This window comes from Poromitra crassiceps (assembly GCF_964638095.1).
Source record: "Poromitra crassiceps genome assembly, chromosome: 4".
NCBI lineage: Eukaryota > Metazoa > Chordata > Actinopteri > Beryciformes > Melamphaidae > Poromitra > Poromitra crassiceps.
The window spans coordinates 3,633,057-3,653,520 of NC_139626.1; the positions used below are offsets into that span (position 1 = coordinate 3,633,057).

At 45.7% G+C, this 20,464-nt stretch overlaps 1 protein-coding gene across 3 annotated transcripts in view; it reads left to right on the forward strand.

The window, feature by feature from the left end:
- Nucleotides 1–20,464, forward strand: part of atrnl1b (attractin-like 1b) — a 152,721-nt gene that overhangs the window by 121,872 nt on the left and 10,385 nt on the right. For 2 of the 3 annotated variants that reach the window (XM_083634577.1, XM_083634578.1), the window contains exon 27: nucleotides 13,375–13,482. In XM_083634577.1, coding sequence (XP_083490703.1) covers nucleotides 13,375–13,482 — 108 coding nt within the window. The remainder of the gene's footprint in view (nucleotides 1–13,374; nucleotides 13,483–20,464) is intronic. The other variant, XM_083634579.1, reaches the window with a different exon arrangement.

Sequence of the window (20,464 nt, forward strand, 5' to 3'; positions counted from 1 at the left end):
TGGGTGCACCAATGCATCTCCCATAAGCTGCTTTCACACATGTCTGGAATTCAGGAGTTATCTAGAGGCTATCCGGATGGCTGTCATGTGTGAATGTGTGCATGTGGCTCATGCGCGCTCCCGCGGATCCTCGTCCTATCCGGAGGGAAGTGTACCCCCAGCCGTAGTCGCAGAAGCGTATTGTCCCCCCCCCCCCCCCCAGAGCTCCGTGAAGTAGTCAGCTCGTGAGTGCATGAGGACAGAGACGATCGTGACAGATTATTATTATATAAATAGTCGATGTGAATGAGCGAGCAAAAAACACATGCCAGCTCAAACCTGCTCCGTGTGCGACAGCCAACATGTTGCGGATTGCTGGATTGAAAGGCTCATGGCTCTGATCTGATTTCATGTCTGCTTCGCACAGCACACATTTAATAAGCATTTTTGGACGCGAGGGTCGTCCCGCTTCCCAGTATTGGACATCGCTAGGTAGGGTATCTGGATCTGGTTGCGTTCATGTCTTTGATTTAACGTGTACACAGCGTTTGTGAAGATTCAATGGCAGAACCGCAAATTCCAAGTAGCGTCACAAGTCAGGCAGTATATAACGAAAACTTCCGGGTATAACCTTCGCAATAATGGCAATTAAATAAAGTAAATGCACGTGTAATGTTTTTTTGTGTGTGTTTCGAAAGATACAGAACGGAGATAAACTGGAAGAATATCTGCTCCCTTCGAAAAGTCAATTTTAACCCGTAGTGAGTCGACATTCTGATTTTTTGTTACTAAGTAATACAACATTTATTTTATTTTGAAGGTAAAAACGTCTAGCTTCCTGTATTCTGTATAATTCTAGTAGGTTGGATGCATTTTAGGACTGAACATAGCAAAGACCTGTTTTGTTTGTAGTGCTTGCGACTCGATGAAATCGATGCATCTGGGCGTGAGTTGTAGGGTTGTTTAATTAATTACTTACTAACGTTATGCGCAAACGATTATATGCCGTGAACGTTAGGCAGTTAATGCCCATTATGTATTTTTAGTTTTCACAACATTGTGTGGTCATGCCAAAATTCCCCCACCCCCGCCGCCCGCCCCCTCTCTACTTTACAAACTCTGCGGAGGTGCTACTCATGTGTGAAAGCAACATGCCTCATGTGTGAAAGGGTACACTTCACCTATCATCCGGGGCAGGCTCAGTGGGGGGCAACCCTCACCTGATCCGGAGTTCATGTGTGAAAATAGCTATAGTCTCTGACACGTGCACTTTAAAACATGCACTTATATTCTTACACACTCACACGCACCCACCCACCCACTCACCCATACATTCACTCACCAGTTCATATCCACACTGACACCCTTAACTCATTGAATGCCATGGACGTCCTTCGACGTCCAATTAAATAGTGACGTAGAGTGCCACGGACGTCCTTCGACGTCCAATGCGTTTTTTGACGGTGGGACGTCGATCAAAGCCTTCCTCAGCTCCTGTACAACTATAGTAGCTATTGAAGGTGTATAACCTATTTTACGGACTCATTAGGTGGCGACAGTGCTTGCTCGGTGCAGTCCAGATTAGAGACAGGTCCGAGAAACAGCCTAAAAGCCGTGGATCAAAGACAAACCGATGCATGCTCCCAGAGCCATTTGCTCTGTCGCGGGAGCTGACATTGGCTCCGAACAGGAGTCAATCCGCGCTCACAACTGAGCCCCTCTGTCCCTGTCTGTCTGTCTGTCTGTCTGTATAGTTTCTCCACCCGATTAGCAGCCAGGAAAGCAGCCCCTGACGCCAAACCATTCAGCAATCCGGGTTGGCTCTTCCCTGCTGTGGCGCTGAGAGCCGACAGCAGCACACAAACGCAGCACTCCGAAAATATAATGGTTGCGTGAGGCTGTGTGCAGTGTGGGGAGGAGTTTACGGGGGGAGGGGGGGAGGGGGGTGGTGCACGCAGGGCATCACACAACAACTACGTCACTACATCAGAAAATATTATCTTCAGACTCAGTGAATGTGCTTGAAATGCTGCATTTCACAAAAGGCGGATTATCTCAGCTAATAATTTGAAAAGCCTGAAAACGCTGAAAACAACCTATCTTCTCCGGCTCATAACTAAAGAACGGAAAATGGTATCAATAAACTTTTTTTTGCTGATGATACAATAGAGCCAGCTCGTTCTTGTGCGTGTTCGGTGTTTACATAGTAATATCACACAATATTCTGTGGGCCTCGAGAAATCACTGAAAACGCTCTGAAAACTCTGGCACTGGGAGCATCCGTTCTCCAAAAGTGGCTGGCACTCAATGAGTTAAGGACCGCAATGGAAATGATCTTCTAGCTTTATTGCGTTTTTATCCTTTTGATAATGGTGTGTCTGTGTATGTATTGTATATATGTTTTTTTATCAATAAAGATGTCACTCAATCAATCAATCAATCAATCCTCTCGTCTCCAGCTTGTACAAAGTGCAGGAGCAACAAAAAGACACGCTCACATCACCACGATTTGAGCATTGTTACACTGGTGACGTGTCAGAATTGATTTTGAAATTTGGCTGATCACTTACTGAGACACTGCTGTGTGGAGTGGAGCCACTGACAAACATTGAATTAATTAGCATGTGTTTATTGAGCAAAGCCGACACTGCTTGTCTCACCCCGTCCACAAGACCACCTCTGTAGTCTCATACTAAAGAAGCCTAAAGAGATCAGGACCACCTCTGTAGTCTCATACTAAAGAAGCCTAAAGAGATCAGGACCACCTCTGTAGTCTCATACTAAAGAAGCCTAAAGAGATCAGGACCACCTCTGTAGTCTCATACTAAAGAAGCCTAAAGAGATCAGGACCACCTCTGTAGTCTCATACTAAAGAAGCCTAAAGAGATCAGGACCACCTCTGTAGTCTCATACTAAAGAAGCCTAAAGAGATCAGGACCACCTCTGTAGTCTCATACTAAAGAAGCCTAAAGAGATCAGGACCACCTCTGTAGTCTCATACTAAAGAAGCCTAAAGAGATCAGGACCACCTCTGTAGTCTCATACTAAAGAAGCCTAAAGAGATCAGGACCACCTCTGTAGTCTCATACTAAAGAAGCCTAAAGAGATCAGGACCACCTCTGTAGTCTCATACTAAAGAAGCCTAAAGAGATCAGGACCACCTCTGTAGTCTCATACTAAAGAAGCCTAAAGAGATCAGGACCACCTCTGTAGTCTCATACTAAAGAAGCCTAAAGAGATCACTAGTATTGCCAGCAAGCCTTTGATACTGAGCCACCTCACATAGAGGCTCCTGACAGGAACATTCTGACCTGTATCAAAGACAAGGTTATGTGTTTATTGAACACGGTTTCATTTATCAAGCAATGTTTTGATGCAACCTTCTGATTTTACCATTTTCACAAAATTCATATATATATATATACAGTATATACAGTCTATGGTATTGGCCGATGCACAATCAAGGACAGATTCCATAATGTTGTGGGTTTTCCAGGTGCCATGTGACCTTCGGCAGAATGACAATTTTATGTACTTTATGTAACTTTATGTAACTGTAGTAATTGATTTTCTATATCTCATTATCATCTAAAATACAAATGATCTTGGAATGAGTACATGGGGCAGTAGCCTACACAAAAGCACTCAATATTAAATGCTCAACCACACCAAAATCATTAAATCAATAGGGCATCCAATGGCAGTCTAAACTACTTCACTAGTTATCCTCATTTAGTTGACCGCAGTCCCATCAATTTACTGTCGCTTACTAGGTTGTGAAAGTGTGCTAATTTTGAAGAGTCTTAATAGCTGAGTCGATTAAGAAACCCCCACTTAACAAAGAAGACTCACTCACTGTGTGCTCCACAGTTTACCTTGCTTTGAATGACCCTGTCTGTGTGCAGAACACATGATTCCAATGAACTTGATCAACAAATTGATAAGTAGAAAATTCCAGGTTCATCTCTGGATGCTGTGGGCACAGCCAGTGACCTCTGAAAAGGACCTGCTTAGGTGTAGCATGAGCTCAGATCTACCCTTTCATAGAATCCATCGAAGGGAAGGAAATGTTGTATTCACAAGACGGAACATTCATGCACTCACTTACCAAATGAATCACGTTGCACAGCCGTGCAGCGCGCAGCCTCCTTTATCGCAACACTGAATGGTCCCAGCTTTGTGTAATTGGCGAAATCAGTCTGTCATTGGACAAACGTTAATTGGTTTTGCAGAGTTCACTCTTGCCTATTGTCATTAACTTAGTATTCATTTCTAGAGTCTCTTGGGTATTGTAGCGCTCCTTTTGACCATTGTATTCCCCGGCACATTTTGATGCATGTGCTGCTGGACATGGAGCAAAATACTAGCTTTCCCTCACGTCTCTCTCTCTTTCGCCTGCTCGTGCTTTTGTTGCTTTAAATTAATTCCGCAGCGCATGATAAATAACTTTACTGCTATCTGACATTCAGGATGGATGTGGTTGGACTTGAAGCTTTTGTATTTATTGGAAATCACAATAAGCTGTGAGCTATTTTCTTGTTTTGCAACAGCGCTGCCTGCCGGGCCCCTCCATCCTGCTTTTATCTTTTTGAAAAGGGCAAAATATCTCATTTTGACCTGTAGTGGCCCCAGCTCAAATCCATAAGGTTCGTGTTGCCGGTTAAATGTTGTAATAGCAGAGATGTACAACAATCCCAACGCGAGGTTTCAGATTTGAAGTTTAAAAATCAGCTTTGTTTCACAAAGGGAAAAGGAAAAAAAAAATCAATCAGCTGATCAATCTCAATTTCACATGGGTGTTGTTCTCTTACTCGGCGTTTCCGCCCCGAGGGAACGTTTCCAAAGTGATTCCACAAAGCAACAATTCACTTCCCTCATCAGCGAGTCTCTGTTATTGTACAAGAATGACAAGAGGAGATCGTGGAGTGGTGAAAAGCGGGTGCTGTAACGACACAAACGAATGCAATATTTACAATATTTAATATTTATTTTAATACTTTTATTTGGTAGACACAGTAGAGAGACTGGGAGAAAGGGGTATGCCGTGCAACGGAGGTCCGAGGCTCAATTGGAACCCTCTGATATTCAAGTGGCACATGTCTTGTCACCTACAGTAAATACCGCTAACATTTTTCCCCTCCTTGATGAATGCAGATTTAACAACTGAACTCCATAACATGTCGAACAACAAGCTCTATATCTGTACGAGTGAAATTATGAATGTACACAACAGTTTGAGTAACATCTATTGTATGTTACTGCTTTGCTTTGACATGTAATCTCTAAGGAAAGCCAGGGTCAGTAGGAAAAACGGCACACAGGAAGTTAGTGGTTGGATCATTTTGGTGAGGGCAGAACAGATCTTGAATGTCTCGCTGCTAGCTCCAAAATATCAGACGTAGGTTTTGGAACGTAGGTTAAATACCTCCGTTTTCAAACTGTGGCCTGATAGAACCGCAACGAACACACTGTAGTGAATAGAGTGTAGTGATACTTTTTTGTATCCGTGTCACTGCATAGATCGGGTCCTTGATATCACAAGACTCTGATTCATAGCGTCGTCGGCTGCTTTTTCTGTGTGTGTCCCCCACACCCACTTCTTCCCTTTTGCAGCACAATGCTATCAACCTCTCCAGACCTCATCTGAATACTGTCAATTAATTGCCAAGCTAATGAATGCTTAATTATATATTCAGAGTGAGGGGTGGGGGGTCATAATTAGGGATGCACCGATATGAAAATTTTGGCCGATGCCGATAACCGATATTAACATTGCTGTTATGGCCGATAACCGATATTTACCGATGTCGATATGATCTGTATAAAAACACATTTCTATGATAATAAAATTTTGTACATACTGAAAAACACATGTAAACACTGAATTTGAAAAAAGTAATGCATTTCTTTATTTCAAAAACATTTGTAAAAGCCCATAAATCATAGATTTACTGCATTATTTCATCTCAATGTGAAGAATTTGGCTGATACCGATAACCGATATTAACATTGCAACATCGGACCGATACCGATATGTTAAAAAATGACTAACATCGGCCGATACCGATATGAGTGCCGATATATCGTGCATCCCTAGTCATAATGCTTAATTATATATTCAGAGTGAGGGGTGGGGGGTCTGCTCCGAGGAATCTCAGGGTTCATTACTACATCAAGGACAAACTCCTGGTCAGCAATTAGACCAGTAGGAAACTCAGCGCCTTCATACAATTCACCCAAACAGGCAGTTTCATTTATTAAGGGCACTATTTCACATCATGGAAATGTGCTTTGGTAGTCTGACATACAATACTTGAAAAGAATCATGGATTTATTTATTTATTTATTTTTGTATTTATTGATTGATTGATTGATTGATTTTTGTAGAAGCACATCTGGCAGCAAATTAAGTGCTTACGTTTTCGTCGTCGTCGTCGTCGTTGTTGGTGTCGTCATTGTCGTTATTTTAAACCTTATTTGACTAAGGCTTTGGTATGTCATTTTTATATACATGAAAATAGTGTACTGCATTGTTTTGATTAAAATTTTGAATAGTAATTGTATCCTGATTTAGATGATGGGAAAAATCTGGTTTATTGAAGATCTTTAAACCCAACTGAGACATGGGATGTGTACCAGTGAGTGAGAGTTAACACCAGAAAGGCGCTCGTAACATATTGTACACTCAACTGTAAAACTAATATTTCAGTGCTGCTGTTTGCGGTCGCAGTTAAAAAAAGGACGCTCCGTTTGGAATGTCATCTTTTCTTTCATCCCTTAGTGTGCCACAGTGTCGTAGTTCTTTCATCCCTTAGTGTGCCACAGTGTCGTAGTTCTTTCATCCCTTAGTGTGCCACAGTGTTGTAGTTCTTTCATCCCTTAGTGTGCCACAGTGTTGTAGTTCTTTCATCCCTTAGTGTGCCACAGTGTCGTAGTTCTTTCATCCCTTAGTGTGCCACAGTGTCGTAGTTCTTTCATCCCTTAGTGTGCCACAGTGTCGTAGTTCTTTCATCCCTTAGTGTGCCACAGTGTCGTAGTTCTTTCATCCCTTAGTGTGCCACAGTGTCGTAGTTCTTTCATCCCTTAGTGTGCCACAGTGTCGTAGTTCTTTCATCCCTTAGTGTGCCACAGTGTCGTAGTTCTTTCATCCCTTAGTGTGCCACAGTGTCGTAGTTCTTTCATCCCTTAGTGTGCCACAGTGTCGTAGTTCTTTCATCCCTTAGTGTGCCACAGTGTTGTAGTTCTTTCATCCCTTAGTGTGCCACAGTGTCGTAGTTCTTTCATCCCTTAGTGTGCCACAGTGTCGTAGTTCTTTCATCCCTTAGTGTGCCACAGTGTCGTAGTTCTTTCATCCCTTAGTGTGCCACAGTGTCGTAGTTCTTTCATCCCTTAGTGTGCCACAGTGTCGTAGTTCTTTCATGCCTTAGTGTGCCACAGTGTCGTAGTTCTTTCATCCCTTAGTGTGCCACAGTGTCGTAGTTCTTTCATCCCTTAGTGTGCCACAGTGTCGTAGTTCTTTCATCCCTTAGTGTGCCACAGTGTCGTAGTTCTTTCATCCCTTAGTGTGCCACAGTGTCGTAGTTCTTTCATCCCTTAGTGTGCCACAGTGTCGTAGTTCGTCAATCTCATCCAACAGTAGCAATCCCTACAGCGTGATATTGTAACAGCAATCAAAGCTGCCTCTATGTGTAGTCTTCACATTACAGTAGAATCACTGTACAGTACAGAGGTGGACTGGATAGATGGGGCCAGCAGCATTTCAACCTATATGGGATTTGAACCATTGCCTTCTTTGTCATGTCTGCCTGTGTTATTTCCCAAGGGCAAATCAAAGTCACCATACAAAAATGCTTATACGATTTCGCTCATATTGCAAGTACACTCAGTAATCACAGACTGAACCCAGGGTGGAACGACATCACTGGTGGGAGACAACATGTTTACTATTAAAAAGCTGCATCTGATTGTATGCATTTTACTATTCTTGTGTTTATGCTTTCCTGTGAGGTGCTCTTTTAAATATGTGCTTTATAGCCGGTTTTCACAGAACTGTCAGTCCTGCTCTGCTTCTCTCTTTTTTCTTTTCCTGTCCATAGCAAACACTGCAACAGGAAGTGAGCTTTGGTTCAATTTAGAATGTTTTTGTTGTCAAGTTAAAACCGTCTATAGACACTTTATTATGCCTCCGCCGGCGATAGCCAGGCCGGAGGCATAATGGATCCGGGTTGTCCATCCGTACGTCCGTCCGTCCGTCTGTATGATGTTCGTTAACGCGATATCTGAGGAACACCTTTGACGGAATTTCATCAAATTTGCCTCAAACATCGACTTAGACTCAAAGATGATCTGATTAGATTTTGGTGGCCAAAGGTCAAAGGTCAAGGTAACTGTGACCTCTTGAACTCCATTTTCAAGCTTGTTAACGCGATATCTCAGGAATGCCTTGATGGAATTTCATCAAATTTGCCTCGAACATCGACTTGCATTCAAGGATAAACTGATTAGACTTTGATGGTTAAAGGTCAAAGTTCAAGGTCACTGTGACCTCACACACCCAATTTCCAAGCTCTGTAACGCAACATCTCAGGAGCGCCTTGATGGAATTTCTTCCAATTTGCCTCAAATGGCGATTTGGGCTCAATAATGAACTAATGGCGGAGGCATAAATCTGCGGTGCGGTCGTTCTAGTTAATATTGTTATTACTTTCATATAAATAATAATTTGTGTGATGTGTGTGTGTGTGTGCTGTGTGTATTCACCTTATGTTCAGACCTTACAGTGGGCCAAATTCTTCCGGCTCCTTTTAACACTTCCGGCGCTCACGGCGCAAAATAAGAGAGTTGTTTTTGGAGCGGACAGTGAAGGGGATAAAATAAAGAACGTAGCCTACTACTTTGAGCCGGTACACAGCAAGCAAGCAGAGTATCCACTGTTAGCCAGGTCAGATAACGTTATCGTCAACAATGACGAGCACTTTCTTGTAAAACATACCTGGACTCCAACAAAGAAAGCTTCAGATAGTTTTCTCTCCTCTGAGTTGCGCTCCAGCCACTAACATCAATAAGACCCGCAGACGTTAACGTAATTCCCTGGAATGCGAGACTTAACGAGCCAGTTACATGGCGTTGCATTCTTATACATTGCCGTTTGCTTTTATTTGGTATGTTACATACAATTGGCTAAATTATTAGTTCATTCAGAGTTAGATGATATTGGAGCAGCCAGGCATTTTATTTTATTTAATTTTTAGCCGGAAGTTTTGATACGGCCACACAACCGGGTCAAATGGGCGTGGCTACATAAGGTGAATAGAAGGGCAGTACACGAGGTAGATCACCACAACAGCTTGCTCGGTTTACTAATCCCAAGTACAATTAGACCTTAATGCAGCGCACTTCAGCTCATCACAAATCCAATAGCAATCAGTGATGTCCTTGGCACCAAAATGGCGGCCGGTTTAGATATCGATCAGGCACTGCGTCGCTGATGAAAGTGTGGCGCTCGTTGTTTTACAGTATTGATTAGCTGAGAACAAGAGAAGCTATTTTCTGCTCAATCTAAGCAGCAGAAATACTGTAACCCAACTTACCCAACCGCTGTCTATCTTCACATCTGCACCAAACATTATACCCAAACTGTATGCCCATTTACATCAGATTCATTTGTAAGGTTCTTCCATGTAGTGGTACATGTTAACTAATTAATATCTTAAATTAATTTGAACATGTTAATACAGATCCATGGGTATCCATCCACTGTAAGATCAGTGATCATTGATCAAATGGATCATTGCTAATTTTTCGCAAGTTATGAGTGTTAATGTTAAAAATAACAGTCAGTCTAGATTCTAGTATTTATTTAGATTCTGTTGTGCTACATAGGTTAGAGCAAGGTGGTTGAAATGAACTAAAAAAAAAAAAAATCAAAATGGGCATACTTTTGAGGCTGATGAGAGTATTCAGTTTGAATTAAGATTAGGGCCATAAACAATGAGGAAGTTAGTTAAGATTGGCAGCATTGAATAGAATATAGTGTGTACTTTGAATTGAATTTGGTGGACAACAATGGAAGTGCAACAAGCTTGCCGTGTCCTCAGAAAAGACAGTAGTGAAAGTAGTAAACTCACAAATCACAAACTGGAAATGGCCAAATCAATGTGCTACTCGGTGAGTAATGTGGGACACAATGGAATTCCCCTTGTCCTTGGGGCGCATGTGTGTTTATGGATAGGCTTTCAGTGTTTCCTTATTGATATTTGCTATTGATTTTTAGCTTCATACTGAAATAGGCCTGAGGGGGTGGATTACTGAGCACAGTGTCGTTTTCTCACTCGCTCTTTCTTTCTCATTTTCATACGCTGTAAAGTCTCTTATTATGAAATGCTTCTCCTGCACGTACCTTTTATGATGTGCTGAAATGTATACTGAAGGTTAGCAAGATTATAGCCTGATGCATCATTACTGTTTAAATATCACCACTAGAATACTGATGACAATGGGATCAATGACTGCATAATTGCTTGTCATACACATAATGGCGGGAGCAATTTATTTTTCATTCACGCTGACTTCTGATTAGCTTAGTTCAATGGGAGTGTGTTCTCCCCTGAACAAATACACACTACAACCTCAATCACAAATACACACTACAACCTCAATCACAAATGCACACTACAACCCCAATCACAAATACACACTACAACCTCACTCACAAATACACACTACAACCTCAATCACAAATACACACTACAACCTCAATCACAAATACACACTACAACCTCAATCACAAATACACACTACAACCTCAATCACAAATACACACTACAACCTCGATCACAAATACACACTACAGTACAACCTCAATCACAAATACACACTACAACCCCAATCACAAATAGACACTACAACCTCAATCACAAATAGACACTACAACCTCAATCACAAATAGACACTACAACCTCAATCACAAATACACACTACAACCTCAATCACAAATACACACTACAGTACAACCTCAATCACAAATACACACTACAACCCCAATCACAAATAGACACTACAACCTCGATCACAAATAGACACTACAACCTCAATCACAAATACACACTACAACCTCGATCACAAATGCACACTACAACCTCAATCACAAATACACACTACAACCTCAATCACAAATACACACTACAACCTTGATCACAAATGCACACTACAACCTCAATCACAAATACACACTACAACCTCAATCACAAATAGACACTACAACCTCGATCACAAATGCACACTACAACCCCAATCACAAATACACACTACAACCTCACTCACAAATACACACTACAACCTCAATCACAAATACTACAGTACAACCTCAATCACAAATACTACAGTACAACCTCAATCACAAATACACACTACCACCTCAATCACAAATACACACTACAGTACAACCTCAATCACAAATACACACTACAACCCCAATCACAAATACGCACTACAACCTCAATCACAAATACACACTACAACCTCAATCACAAATACTACAGTACAACCTCAATCACAAAAACACACTACAACCTCAATCACAAATACACACTATAACCTCAATCACAAATACTACAGTACAACCCCAATCACAAATACGCACTACAACCTCAATCACAAATACACACTATAACCTCAATCACAAATACTACAGTACAACCTCAATCACAAATACACACTACAACCTCAATCACAAATACTACAGTACAACCTCAATCACAAATACACACTACAACCTCAATCACAAATACACACTACAAGCTCAATCACAAATACTACAGTACAACCTCAATCACAAATACACACTACAAACTCAATCACAAATACACACTACAACCTCAATCACAAATAAACACTACAACCTCAATCACAAATACTACAGTACAACCTCAATCACAAATACACACTACAACCTCAATCACAAATACACACTACAACCTCAATCACAAATACACACTACAACCTCCATCACAAATACACACTACAGTACAACCTCAATCACAAATACACACTACAACCTCAATCACTTTTTCACATTGCAAATACTTTGCCAGTGTGATGAGCAAACTATTGATGTCCAAATACAGTTCATTGTACTGTTTATGCTAAAAGGTTGTAAGGTTGCTATAGACCTTATTCGCTAACCCTGGACGGCGCCATATTGTTGACATACCGTCCTGCGTGCACACAGCGCTGCAGCTGACAACTATCAGCCTTATTGTCGTTTCTGTTCCATTACAAAATGACACCAATAAAAACCCCACAGTTGTTATTTGTATGCAGCCGTTAATGCCTGTAATAAATAAACTAAAGAACGAGGTGAACAGACTTTGCTGTGAGGAGCTGTCAGAAAGTTTCACCTGTCTCTCCTAACTATCCACACACCTCTCCTGTGCTGCTGACGTATCCTCAGTGTCGCTCCCTTCACGTCTGAGGACGGTAGAGATAGAAACAAACCACAGGGACTTTATTGCTGTCATTACTACAGCCATGCCTAACGCAGGTCACCATCCGAACACAATTGGAACGATACAGGTAACGCTAACAGCGGCTAGCTTCCTATAAACACTGCTCCACATAGGCTGTCACTTGAGAGCTGCTGCCTTATGTCGAGAACATGGCGTGCCAGTACGTGAGTGACGTCAATCGAATAAGGTCTATTCAGGTCCTACTTTTATTGTTGATGACACCTGTCAGCAGTAGAAACGAGAGAAGCCATATTGTGTGTGCCTGCACGTGTGTGTGTGTGTGTGTGTGTGTGTGTGTGTGTGTGTGTGTGTGTGCCTGCACGTGTGTGTGTGTGCCTGCACGTGTGTGTGTGTGTGTGTGTGTGTGTGTGTGTGTGTGTGTGTGTGTGTGTGTGTGTGTGTGTGTGTGTGTAATCAAGACGTTCATTCATTTTTCTGAAGACACTATATCCCAAACTGTTTCGTAACATATTTTTCTCTATAGAAGAGATAGGTTGTGAAATAGATCAAAAAAATGCTTGCACTACTACAGCTATTAAATCGTTGACTAACATATAAAAACAACGATTGCCTTAAAATAGAGAAAATAATTCTCCATTAATTTGCTCCATGGATGAACTTGTTTTATGGTCTGGAAGTTGGATTCTTTTTTAATGACCAAAGCCCTAGCCTGGTATATAGCAGTGAAAGGAACTATATTCAGTGAATGATGTTTTTGGTATACGACTCCTATGTACCAATGTCCATGTACTGTATGTAGATTGGCAGCCTAACATTTCCCCCCTGAACGCACTTGATTTCTTGTCTTATTTATTGATGTATTTGAATATGTCTCTTGCTCTGGCTCACTCTCCATTCCCTCTCGCCTCATGTGTGTTTGATCTTGCAGCAGCTGATGAGAGAGCGTCAGCAGATGGCCAGTCGTCCCTTTGCCTCAGTCTCTGTTGCGCTGGACGTCGGGGGAGAACACACAGAGCTGCTGCAGCCCGTCGCCCATGTGAGTTCCATACTGCTCTCACAGCATCATCTATACTGATTATTATTCATGTCATTGCATTTCTGCTTTATTAGGTTGTATACAGTGGAGAAAGACAGGAAAGATGAGTTATTTTAAATAACCTGGGTGATGGTCTGTGACGTCACTGCGCACGATGGTTTTTAATATTATCGTGAGGCTCACTACGGGATCAGGCTTCCCTGAGTCCCAGACAGAAGCGATATTTTATCTACGCCAAAGCCCTGCTGTATTTGGAGTCAGAGGAATACATTTCTCCCTCCACCACTAGGGGCAGGGCCCCGCCTTTATAAAGGACGGCAGAGCTTGTGCATTCTTCCCAGCCCAGAAGGCTGCACATCGCCCTGTTGCTAGCTAGCTTAACTGTTCACAGTGGTTATAGCAACTACGCCGAGCGTTAGTTAGCGACAGAGCCTACACCTCTCTCAGCCTAAGAGAAACTATCCCTGGACGAAAAGTAGCCACCTATTGAACACACGACTTTAGCCCGAGTCACCTCACCCGTTTATAGTAAAATAATTAAGCAATATCACACGAGAGGGACTGTTGTTGTTGGCTAATATCGTCACGGCTGTGATTCGGTCATAGGCACGAGGCCGCAGGCCGAGTGCCGAAGATAATCACAGCCGTGACGATATTAGACAACAACAGCACTCCCTCTCGTGTGATATTGCTTTTATACAACAGTTCTATTAAACAAAGCTGATTAAAAAAATGACAAAAAGCTGAGAAAATATATGATTTCTCTATTTATTCCTCCGCCAACAAAAATATTCCCCTCAGCTTTCCGCTTTGCAGAAAATGTAGCCTAATTAACTGCAGGCTGGTGTTTGTTTTGTTGGTTAGAGCAGCTGTGAAACATTTTAGACAACAGCACTCCCTCTCGTGTGATATTGCTTGAAGCCTTTTTGTTGATTAGAGCAGCTGTGAAGTGTTTTGTTGATTAGAGCAGCTGTGAAGCGGAGTGATCTACACACAGTGAAGCGCCAGTGCGTTATCGTGAAATATCAGCACTGGTAGGATCACTCTTGTCCAATCAAATTGCTCGGCCGGAACTACCTGTTGTATAATAGTTAGATAATTCAGGCTGGAAAAGAAGTGTGGCTATAGTGCTGTACCTGTCATATGGGATCAAACTAGAGCTCAAGGCAAGAAGGAGAGCTGACCTCAAATGCTGCTGGGGGGCCAACAGCGTTCCTCACCCAGGGCTAGCTCTGTCTCACCTGCAGGGCTAGCTCTGTCTCACCTGCAGGGCTAGCTCTGTCTCACCTGCAGGATGAGCTCTGTCTCACCTGCAGGGCGAGCTCTGTCTCACCTGCAGGATGAGCTCTGTCTCACCTGCAGGGCTAGCTCTGTCTCACCTGCAGGGCGAGCTCTGTCTCACCTGCAGGATGAGCTCTGTCTCACCTGCAGGATGAGCTCTGTCTCACCTGCAGGATGAGCTCTGTCTCACCTGCAGGGCTAGCTCTGTCTGACCTGCAGGGCTAGCTCTGTCTGACCTGCAGGGCTAGCTCTGTCTCACCTGCAGGGCTAGCTCTGTCTGACCTGCAGGGCTAGCTCTGTGTCACCTGCAGGGCTAGCTCTGTCTCACCTGCAGGGCTAGCTCTGTCTGACCTGCAGGGCTAGCTCTGTCTCACCTGCAGGGCTAGCTCTGTCTGACCTGCAGGGCTAGCTCTGTCTCACCTGCAGGGCTAGCTCTGTCTCACCTGCAGGATGAGCTCTGTCTCACCTGCAGGGCTAGCTCCGTCTCACCTGCAGGATGAGCTCTGTCTCACCTGCAGGGCTAGCTCTGTCTCACCTGCAGGGCTAGCTCTGTCTCACCTGCAGGGCTAGCTCTGTCTCACCTGCAGGGCTAGCTCTGTCTCACCTGCAGGATGAGCTCTGTCTCACCTGCAGGGCGAGCTCTGTCTCACCTGCAGGATGAGCTCTGTCTCACCTGCAGGGCTAGCTCTGTCTCACCTGCAGGATGAGCTCTGTCTCACCTGCAGGGCTAGCTCTGTCTCACCTGCAGGGCTAGCTCTGTCTGACCTGCAGGGCTAGCTCTGTGTCACCTGCAGGGCTAGCTCTGTCTCACCTGCAGGGCTAGCTCTGTCTGACCTGCAGGGCTAGCTCTGTCTCACCTGCAGGGCTAGCTCTGTCTGACCTGCAGGGCTAGCTCTGTCTCACCTGCAGGGCTAGCTCTGTCTCACCTGCAGGATGAGCTCTGTCTCACCTGCAGGGCTAGCTCCGTCTCACCTGCAGGATGAGCTCTGTCTCACCTGCAGGGCTAGCTCTGTCTCACCTGCAGGGCTAGCTCTGTCTCACCTGCAGGGCTAGCTCTGTCTGACCTGCAGGGCTAGCTCTGTCTCACCTGCAGGATGAGCTCTATCTCACCTGCAGGGCTAGCTCTGTCTCACCTGCAGGATGAGCTCTGTCTGACCTGCAGGGCTAGCTCTGTCTGACCTGCAGGGCTAGCTCTGTCTGACCTGCAGGGCTAGCTCTGTCTCACCTGCAGGGCTAGCTCTGACCTGCCGGGCTAGCTCTGTCTCACCTGCAGGGCTAGCTCTGTCTGACCTGCAGGGCTAGCTCTGTCTCACCTGCCGGGCTAGCTCTGTCTCACCTGCAGGATGAGCTCTGTCTCACCTGCAGGATGAGCTCTGTCTCACCTGCAGGATGAGCTCTGTCTCACCTGCAGGGCTAGCTCTGTCTGACCTGCAGGATGAGCTCTGTCTCACCTGCAGGGCTAGCTCTGTCTCACCTGCAGGATGAGCTCTGTGTCACCTGCAGGGCTAGCTCTGTCTCACCTGCAGGGCTAGCTCTGTCTCACATGCAGGGCTAGCCCTGTCTCACCTGCAGGATGAGCTCTGTCTCACCTGCAGGATGAGCTCTGTCTCACCTGCAGGGCTAGCTCTGTCTCACCTGCAGGATGAGCTCTGTCTCACCTGCAGGGCTAGCTCTGTCTCACCTGCAGGATGAGCTCTGTCTCACCTGCAGGGCTAGCTCTGTCTCACCTGCAGGGCTAGCTCTGTCTCACCTGCAGGGCTAGCTCTGTCTCACCTGCAGGATGAGCTCTGTCTGACCTGCAGGGCTAGCTCTGTCTCACCTGCAGGATGAGCTCTGTCTCACCTGCAGGGCGAGCTCTGTCTCACCTGCAGGATGAGCTCTGTCTCACCTGCAGGGCTAGCTCTGTCTCACCTGCAGGGCGAGCTCTGTCTCACCTGCAGGATGAGCTCTGTCTCACCTGCAGGATGAGCTCTGTCTCACCTGCAGGATGAGCTCTGTCTCGCCTGCAGGGCTAGCTCTGTCTGACCTGCAGGGCTAGCTCTGTCTGACCTGCAGGGCTAGCTCTGTCTCACCTGCAGGGCTAGCTCTGTCTGACCTGCAGGGCTAGCTCTGTGTCACCTGCAGGGCTAGCTCTGTCTCACCTGCAGGGCTAGCTCTGTCTGACCTGCAGGGCTAGCTCTGTCTCACCTGCAGGGCTAGCTCTGTCTGACCTGCAGGGCTAGCTCTGTCTCACCTGCAGGGCTAGCTCTGTCTCACCTGCAGGATGAGCTCTGTCTCACCTGCAGGGCTAGCTCCGTCTCACCTGCAGGATGAGCTCTGTCTCACCTGCAGGGCTAGCTCTGTCTCACCTGCAGGGCTAGCTCTGTCTCACCTGCAGGGCTAGCTCTGTCTCACCTGCAGGATGAGCTCTGTCTCACCTGCAGGGCGAGCTCTGTCTCACCTGCAGGATGAGCTCTGTCTCACCTGCAGGGCTAGCTCTGTCTCACCTGCAGGATGAGCTCTGTCTCACCTGCAGGGCTAGCTCTGTCACCTGCAGGGCTAGCTCTGTCTGACCTGCAGGGCTAGCTCTGTGTCACCTGCAGGGCTAGCTCTGTCTCACCTGCAGGGCTAGCTCTGTCTGACCTGCAGGGCTAGCTCTGTCTCACCTGCAGGGCTAGCTCTGTCTGACCTGCAGGGCTAGCTCTGTCTCACCTGCAGGGCTAGCTCTGTCTCACCTGCAGGATGAGCTCTGTCTCACCTGCAGGGCTAGCTCCGTCTCACCTGCAGGATGAGCTCTGTCTCACCTGCAGGGCTAGCTCTGTCTCACCTGCAGGGCTAGCTCTGTCTCACCTGCAGGGCTAGCTCTGTCTGACCTGCAGGGCTAGCTCTGTCTCACCTGCAGGATGAGCTCTATCTCACCTGCAGGGCTAGCTCTGTCTCACCTGCAGGATGAGCTCTGTCTGACCTGCAGGGCTAGCTCTGTCTGACCTGCAGGGCTAGCTCTGTCTGACCTGCAGGGCTAGCTCTGTCTCACCTGCAGGGCTAGCTCTGACCTGCAGGGCTAGCTCTGTCTCACCTGCAGGGCTAGCTCTGTCTGACCTGCAGGGCTAGCTCTGTCTCACCTGCAGGGCTAGCTCTGTCTCACCTGCAGGATGAGCTCTGTCTCACCTGCAGGATGAGCTCTGTCTCACCTGCAGGATGAGCTCTGTCTCACCTGCAGGGCTAGCTCTGTCTGACCTGCAGGATGAGCTCTGTCTCACCTGCAGGGCTAGCTCTGTCTCACCTGCAGGATGAGCTCTGTCTCACCTGCAGGGCTAGCTCTGTCTCACCTGCAGGGCTAGCTCTGTCTCACATGCAGGGCTAGCCCTGTCTCACCTGCAGGATGAGCTCTGTCTCACCTGCAGGATGAGCTCTGTCTCACCTGCAGGGCTAGCTCTGTCTCACCTGCAGGATGAGCTCTGTCTCACCTGCAGGGCTAGCTCTGTCTCACCTGCAGGGCTAGCTCTGTCTCACCTGCAGGGCTAGCTCTGTCTCACCTGCAGGATGAGCTCTGTCTGACCTGCAGGATGAGCTCTGTCTCACCTGCAGGGCTAGCTCTGTCTCACCTGCAGGGCTAGCTCTGTCTCACCTGCAGGGCTAGCTCTGTCTCACCTGCAGGATGAGCTCTGTCTCACCTGCAGGGCTAGCTCTGTCTCACCTGCAGGGCTAGCTCTGTCTCACCTGCAGGGCTAGCTCTGTCTCACCTGCAGGGCTAGCTCTGTCTGACCTGCAGGATGAGCTCTGTCTCACCTGCAGGGCTAGCTCTGTCTCACCTACAGGGCTAGCTCTGTCTGACCTGGTGCTGAGGGAAATATAATCACTGTGGCAACTAGCAAAGAGGCACTACATTAGCTATTAGCACCATGTTGAGTGGTACTCCTCATGCATTATGGTATTCTGCAGGGCACTGCAGCGAGCAAGAGAGCGGGGAAAACAATGCTCCTCGTCTATCTAAAATGCACTTCATTGTCCCACTCATAAAGCAACAAGCATCAGTCTCTGCAGCCCCCGGTTAGCAGAAGGCTGGAGAGTGAGATGAGCTGGCAGAGCTCCTTTCATCAAACACTCAATCAAGTCTATTTATACAGAATGATGGCGTTCAGGGTTGACACGTCTCAGAAGTGGTGTAGGAACCCACAGCTTTAATAGCAACAGCATTGATAAGTATGTCAACTCAAAATGTTATGCTTGTAGATGTGACCTCTATTTGCTGATTTTATTCCTATAACATTCCTCTTCCCCTTCCTGCACAGAAACCATAGATCCCTCTGTCCTGTCAGGGTGGAGTAGAGACTTTGCATTCACCGTAGAGCATTTCTGTAAATAAATGTCCCAAGCTGTTTTGGATGTGATCAATAGAAAAGGGAAAAAATCCACATCTTTGGGCTTGGGTTTCTTGACCATTTTGAGATGCAGAATTACCCAGTGGCAGAACCAGCAACAAAATGTATATTTTATTGAAATGAAGGTGCTGCTTTGATACAACATTTTGAGTGGCTGCTAGTGATACATAACATGGTCTGAAGTGATGCTCTGTGATGTATGTATTGTTTGCTGAGAAATGAGGCAACATTAAATCGCTGGACTTTTTAATGGAGTCTGGCTGCAAGATGTTTCTCTCCAAGAGAACAGAACGGAGTCAATCTAGTAGCCTGCCAACCTTTAACTGATGTTTTTTTTTTTTAGATAGCTAGGAACAAACAGGAACAAGCTGCTTTTAAACGGCTCTTGTGATTGGTCATGCCATCGCCGTAGGGCTGCCCCCACCTCCCAACCTCCACCTCACACTCCTTGTAGTGTCTCGATGGCACAGGTCTATAAATCACTTTTGCACAAATTGCTCCACAGCAATTGTAGCATACGTGAGGAATGGCACAGATTCGTCATTTGTGATGTGCAAGATGGCATCAGGTTGAAACCGCAAATATGACTTAGAAATAGATATAAATATTACAAGTTTACAGCTTCTAGACCATTCATTCAAATACTGACTTGCACATTTGTCAATCTTTTCTATGAATTCAAATTTAGGACACAGGTGACTATTTTCTGTCTAGTGGAGATTCCAAAATGCAAGTTCTCAGGTGTTTGCTCCAATAATACCTTCATAAGTTGCGTTTGGCCTTTTCTTTGTCAGCTTTCAGTCGTCGTGCTCCCGTCATCAATCCATTGCTTGGCTGAGCTAGTAGGCGTATGATGCATTTGTAATTCCTGTGAAGCTTCTTTCATCAGAGCCAAATCAACACATTCTGACACAGTAAAGTTAAGCCGTTTTCCCACATGCGTACCTGAAAATTACCTGTAAGTCAATATCTGACATTTCCCGGAATTTCCCTTCACACCTCAGCGCTGGCATGTGAGAATCTAGCAGCGAAATTTCCTGTATGTTGGGGGGCGGGGGGAGGGGGGAGGTTATTTGGGGGGTCGGGTTTAGATCAATAAGGTGTTTTCGGGTTGTCCTTGGGCTGCAAACTCATTTAAAGTATGCAAATCGAAGTTGTTTCTGACAAGAATAATGTCACGTTACTCCGGGACTGCTCAACCCATGACAGAGCAGCCACTCTCCCCGGCTTGGCAGAGTGAAGCGCTCCGCCCGCGCGTCCCCGCTGCCTGGAGCACAGCGGCTCGTGCTCGCGCTCTAAAAGGCAGGCGCAGGCTCCCACACGCTGCTGTCTGGCCAGCA